At 45.9% G+C, this 6,761-nt stretch overlaps 1 protein-coding gene across 2 annotated transcripts in view; it reads right to left on the bottom strand.

Annotated features, from left to right (window-relative positions):
• Positions 1–3,837: 3,837 nt before the first annotated feature.
• The window catches only part of tomm20b (translocase of outer mitochondrial membrane 20b), a 22,286-nt gene continuing 19,362 nt past the window's right edge, over positions 3,838–6,761 (bottom strand). For both annotated transcript variants that reach the window (XM_050043832.1, XM_050043833.1), the window contains exons 3-5: positions 6,009–6,090; positions 5,742–5,884; positions 3,838–4,514 (exon numbers count right to left, since the gene is read on the bottom strand). In XM_050043832.1, coding sequence (XP_049899789.1) covers positions 4,470–4,514; positions 5,742–5,884; positions 6,009–6,090 — 270 coding nt within the window. In that variant the 3' untranslated portion in view covers positions 3,838–4,469. The remainder of the gene's footprint in view (positions 4,515–5,741; positions 5,885–6,008; positions 6,091–6,761) is intronic.

The following is a 6,761-nucleotide window of genomic DNA, read 5'->3' as shown; positions in this document are numbered from 1 at the left end:
CCAAACGTTTTATCTGCTCCAACATGTAGGAGCAAATGTAACAGCACTGGAGGCATTTTATTTAAGTTAATTTAACATCTACAACTGTGTACAGACATGTCTACAGCTTCTCGTGTCAGAGGACACAGTTGAAATCTAATTTGTATTTATTATTGTATTTCTATTCAAGGGAACAAATGGCAGACTGTTACATGTTGGTCATGTCTACTGGATACAGTACGTGTCATTGATTTACTGGACATTAAAAGTTAACAGACGTTAACAATAGAAACCACGCTGACAGGATTTTGTACTTCGTGTGAGATGTGGTTTGGTTATAACTGTTTTTAATTTTTTTAGTGAATAACAATGAGATGACTGATGAGTCACAGAAATCTGTAAATATATGGTTGTAAAATAAAAGCAGTAACATAAACTAGCTGTTGAACACAAGGCCTGAGTGAACAGTGACTTTAACACTCAACAGAAAAGTTGAATTTCAAGACAAATACATTTTGTTTCCTGGACGGACGAACATCGAGCCCTAGAAGGCTTTAAAGGAATACGTCACCTTCAGAGTGATCATTTGTTTATCAGTTACTCACCCCGTGTTACCTTGAATTCTTGAAGGAAATTTCTTTTGCCTTGCATGCCTCCATGGGGAACAAAGAATCCATAAAACTGAGAAATGTCTCCATGAATAGAAGTCACAGGGGTCCACCTTTAACAACAGCAAAACTATATCAAAACATGTGTTTACAAACACTCACACAACTCATGCAGTTTAATCCAAGTTGTCATTTATCCAGTCGTATGCTCAGCACTTCACAAACACTGAAACTGAAGCATCCTAATTCGAAACATTAACGCATAAACAGTCTCACGCAATGAGGAGTAGTGCGCCTGAGCAGGTGCAAGCCGATGGAAATTCAACCACTTGGCCAGGCGCACTTGTTTGCCGAAGTGTTTTAATTCTACATGTCAGTGAAAATGTTTGTGTTGTCTGCAGGAGGTGAACAACACTAAAATTAATTTGAATCACACTTCGCTGACAAAGACTAAATTAAAATACATCATTTATAACTTTTTAGCTGTTGTATTGCATTAAATAGTCTGGTGTTCCTGTTTTGTGTCAGAATTTGTACAAAGATGGTCGTTTGTTTTGTTTTTTTCATGAACGTGAATAAACATATTTCCCAAAACTGTTGAACTGTTCCATTGATGCTGCGTTCACATGGTATCAGAGTAAACCTGTTTAAAACCTGTAAATAACATCTCCAAGTGAACGTTTGCGTCACATTTGAATAATAATGCCTCCTCCTGCAGCTATCGCCAGTTTCCATTCAATTTTCAACCACTTACTCGAGGCTGGGTCACGGGGGGAGAGGGCTGAGCAAAGTACTCCAGACATCCCTCTCCCAAGCGACGCTTTCCAGCTCCTCCTGGGAGATCCCAAGGTGTTCCCAGGCCAGACGAGATATCCAGCATGGTCTTGGTCTACCCCGGGGACATGCCTGAAACACCTCTAACGGGAGGTGCGCAGGAGGATTCTGATCAGACGTCCAAGCCACCTCCTTTCAAGCTCCTCCCCTTATCTCTAAGGCTGAGCCCAGCCACCCTTCAGGAGAAACTCGTTTCAGCTGCTTGTATCCATGATCTCATTCTTTTGGTCACTACCCAGAGCTCATGGCCATAGGTGAGGGTTGGGACGTAGATGGACCTGTAAATCAAAAGCCTTGCCTTCTGGCTCAGCTTTCTCTTCACCACGACGGTCCGGCGCAGCGCCCACATCACTGCAGACGCCGCACCAAATTGCCGATCCATCTCATGCTCCATTCTATCCTCACTTGTGAACAAGAACCAGAGATTCTTTACCTCCTTTGCTTGGGGTTGTAACTCTCTCCCAACCTGGAGGGGGCAGTCCACCATTTTCTAACATTTTCTGGAACCATGGCCTCAGACTTGGAGGTGCTGACTCTCATCCTGACTGCTTCACACTCTGCTGCAAACCGCCCCAGTGCATGCTGGAGGTCACAGTGTAAAGAAGCCAACAAAACCACATCATCTGCAAAAAGCAGATATGCAATTCTTGGGTCACCAAACCAGACCCCTTCCTCCCCCCAGCTGCGCCTCAAAATCCTGTCCATGAATATCACAAACACAATCAAAGACAAGGGATAGCCCTGGTGGAGGCCAACACCCACCGGAATCGTGTTTGACTTTGTGCAAGTATGCGGACACAGCACTCACTTTGGTCATACAGGGACCGGATGGAGCAGCAACCCCAGTACCATGTATTCCTGCAGTACACCCCACAAAACTCCCTGTGGGACGTGGTTGTATGCGTTCTCCAAGTCCACAGTGCACATGTAGACTGGATGGGCAAGCTCCCACAACCCCTCTGGCTTCTTTGAGGCCAACCAAAAGTCCTTCTTTGCAGCCGCTTCTACAATGAAGGATTTAACATGGACCACTTGGATTCCATGTCCCCAACCTCCCCTGGGAAGCGCAAAAAATTCTTCTGGAGGTGGGAGTTGAAGACCTCATGAATAGGGGACTCCACCAGATGTTCCTAGTTCACCACGATTACGCGTTTGGATTTACTAGGTCTTCCTGGCAGCTTTTCCCAGCATCTGATCCAACTCACTATCAGTTGACAGCTCTGCTCCTCTCTTCACTCAGAGTGTCCAAGACACACGGCCGTAGATCTGATGGTACAACCACAAAGTCAATCATCGATCTTTGGCTTAGGGCGTTCTGGTACCAAGTACACTTATAAACCTCCCTGTGCTTGAACATGGTGTTCATTATGGCCGATTCATGAATAGCACAGAAGTCCAATAACATCACACTGCTTGGGTTCAAATCAGGCAGACTGTTCCTCCCAATCACCCTCCTCCAGGTTCCTCCATTATTGCCCACGTGAATATTGAAGGTTGAAGTCCCCCAGGAAAACTATAGAGACCCTGGTCCGTACCCTTTCAAGGACACTGCCCAGATAGAGACCCTGGTCCGTACCCTTTCAAGGACACTGCCCAGAGACTCCAAGAAGGCTTTGTACTCCGTACTGCTGTTCGGTGCATACGCACACACAACAGTCAGAGACCTCCTCTAAGCTACTCGCAGTCCAACTGGGGCCACCTTCTTGTTCCTTGGGGAGAACTCCAACACAGCAGCATTCAGCTGGGGACTCGTGAGTATCCCCACACCCACCCAGTGTCTCTCACCTTGGGCAACTTCCCCATGCTCGCCCAATGTCTCTCACCTTGGGCAACTTCCGAAAAAGCAAGAGTCAAGCTCTTCGCCGGGAGTATGATTCCACAACCGGCCTTGTGTGCAAAGGTGAGCCCAACTATATCTAGTTGGTGTAGCTCTCCCTCCCACAACAGCTCTGATTCCCCGCCAGAGGTGAAGTTCCCCGTCCCCAGAGCCAGTCTGCGACACCAGGAGTCAGCATGTCCGGGTCCACGCCCCTGGCTTTCTCTGGCACACAATGCACCTGGCCCCAGTGCGAGTCCCTGTGGGTGGTGAGCAGGGTAGCTCCATGTCATTCATTTGGGATGAGCCGAACCGGGCCCCATGGCCCTAGGCCTGGCCACCTGATGCTTGTTGGCGAGTCCCCCCCTCCCCCAGTGTCCCCATGTCGGGCAAGGTACTCTTTTCCCTCAAGTGTCGTTTCATCAAGGTTTTCTTGAACCGCTCTTAGTCTGGCCCCTCCCGTAGGATCACTTTGCCTTGGGAGACCCTACCAGGAGCTATTAGCCCCGGACAACACAGCTCCAAGGTTCACTGATACAAGCAAACCCCTCCACCACATTAAGGTGGTGGAAGCATGATAAAATAAACTCAAAAGACAACTTTATAATTTGTTCACATTTTTTATTTTCTTCCTAAAGAGGGCCGTCCTCTTTATTATGAACAAAACATTTCATCACTTTTGAAAAAGTGTTTCCAAGTGGAGAGCGAACAGAAAGACGACTGATAACAAAAACAATAAATAGTTTGTGAAGCCTTCGAGCAGACAGAAGATTCCTGTTTGTGTCACTTTCTACGACTGATATCATGATAACCATGAAGATGGTTGGTACAAACATGTCAGACAGTGTAAACCTGGTACATGATGCTGTCAGGATGTGAGCTACACCACCCTGAAGGAAGGATTCATGTTAACACCCAGTCCAGCTCATGAGTACAAACCTACTGATGGTGGAGTGGGGACGGGCTCTTGTATTTGTCTGGACGTTGTGATCCAGATCCTCTTTACACCCCAGAACGGGTCATTTAAGTCAAAACAAACAAACACTACTGTCATGGATAAACCAGGAATAAAAAACTAATTCCCTTTGGACGCCTTGATGGGAAGTGAGGGACGTCGGCCGGAGTGATGAAGGCCGAGGCGTTGGCAGGTCGTCATGGGAGGAAGGGTCCACATGAGGAGGAGGAGGGTGAGGAAGAGGAGGGGGGTGGGGGGCTGTTTCCTCTGCATCCTCTCATTCTATATCGTCTTCGCTCAGACTCTGTGCACTCACAATACGCTGCAGGACAGAAAGACAACACAAACAGAGACAGAGAACACATGAAAGAGTTAACAGGGTGAAGTAACCAATGAGGATGAAGATGGACTGTCAAATTCAAGGTAATTGTATTTCCCTGAGTATTTCCTTTTTATGCAACCTTATACTCCACTGCATCTCAGGGGTAAATATTATACTTTGTACACTGGCTCTAGATAGGACCATTAGCATTTTCATGTTTACACATGAGCCGCTATAGCCAAACAGTGTCAGCAAAACACAATTTTTTTAACGTGAAACTGCTTTATTCAGTGTTTTTACTGGTTTAAATCACCAGGGGTCTCTCATACCCTCAATAATAGTGTACACTTGATTTTAAGGTGGGACTTTTTTTAGGTGGCTAAAACATGTTTTGCTGCTTCCCCTGTCCACAGCAGTAGATTACTTAGCTTCTGGGGCTGCCCCCGAATAGTCAACCAAACGTTAGTCGACCAGAAAGGTCATTAGTCAGCAAAACTTCATTGGTCGCTTAGTTGCCGGACAAAACAAGAAACAAATATGAAACTCTATTAGGAGTGGCACCTTATCAAAATAAATCCAAACCTATCTGACTGGACAATGTAGGACTTTAATTTGAAAGCACAGACACAGGAAGTGTCCACGCTCAGCAGTCAGACAGGAGTCAGGTTAATTTCCAGGGCTGGTACCTGCGGTTATTCCACAGGCTAGTTAATAACATGTCGGGCAGGAAATCCAAAGTGTGGGATCATTTTGAGNAAAATCCAAGCTTTCCCTTTAAGTGAGCTTTTCAATGCAGGACTTTTACTTGAAGTGTTTTCACTGTGTGGTTTTAGTATTTTTACTGCAGTAAACTATATTTACTATATACTTTACTTTTTCCACCACTAAAATGTGAAGTGAGCTCTGATCAGCTGCTGGTTTCTGGTCCATTAACACATTATATGATGAGAATTGGTCTTTAAAGAACTCCCCATCTTCATCATCAGACTCATCACAAGGAGATTTAATTTCAAAAAGTCCCTTTCGTTGTTTTTGATAAGTTGTTTTATTTGTGAAAATGTTGTTTTCATGTCGAGTCCTTAACTTATTGTCTGATCTTTATATTTGTCTTTATTGATACTGTGTGATTTTAAACTGTTTGTTCTGGTGGTTCTTGTTTCTGTGTGAGAGAACATGAAGACCAGTGGAGAACCATGTAAAGACTAAAGAATGAAGTGTGTGGCCCACCTGGCTGATGCTGGGCAGTTTGGTGAGCAGCATCTGGAAGACGGGTGGAGGCAGAGTCTGCTGCAGCACCTGCAACAGCTGCTGAGGCTGACCGCACACCGCGATGGCGTTGGTCAGGTGGTCCACACCTTTCTCATAGTCTCCTGTGGAGCGAAGCACAAGCACGAGACGTTAAGATGCACTGAGAGACTCCACGCAGACCAGAGGAAGGACTCTGACACAAGAACCAATAAAATCCCATGAATCTGACTGTGAAGGAGGTGTTACCCTGAGCCAGCAGCTCCTCCCCCAGCTGGATCTCCTCCAGGAAGAACTTCTGCACCGCCTCAGCGTCCTTCAGGTCTGGGAGCTGCAGGACAACGCCTCAGCGTCCTTCAGGTCTGGGAGCTGCAGGACAAATGACAGGCAGACACAGGAAGTCAAACTCTTCTCTCTGGTTTTTACCGTTTCTTTTTGGGGCTGTGGGTGATGTCATGAAGTCAAGACTCAGTCAGACCTCACAGAAAGTCATCATCCCATCAACAGTAAAAAGTACAGAGGCCCTCAAGGGTCATTTTGTTTTGTTGCATTCTCTTGCAACAGTTTCACTGCAGCAGATGAGGTGGAAAAAAACAGTGGTTGATAGCTCACAGCTGTGAGAAGCCTTTATGAAATAAGAAAATACAGGAAGTCGATGCTAAAACTACAAATACCATCATGTTCTTTCATTTGTGTCTTCACATGCTACATTTTATGCCCACTGTCATCAAACTGTCAGAATAACACAGGAAGTGAAGAGGTTCTGCCTTTAAAAATAAAAGCCCAAAAATAGTGCACACTGGAAACACAGTCAAACCAAACTGTTATTTCATCCATTTTCAGCCACTTATCCGAGGCCGGCTCACGGGGGCAGCATGCTGAGCAAGATACTCCAGACGTCCTTCTCCCCACTGCAACACTTTCCAGCTCCTCCTGGGTGATCCCCAGGTGTTCCCAGGCCAGATGAGATATGTAATCCCTCCTGTGTGTTCTGGGTTTGCT

Source organism: Epinephelus moara, chromosome 5, assembly GCF_006386435.1.
Source record: "Epinephelus moara isolate mb chromosome 5, YSFRI_EMoa_1.0, whole genome shotgun sequence".
Taxonomy (NCBI): Eukaryota; Metazoa; Chordata; class Actinopteri; order Perciformes; family Serranidae; genus Epinephelus; species Epinephelus moara.
Note: the sequence above shows the minus strand (reverse complement) of the source record. Positions and strands in the feature narration are given on the sequence as shown.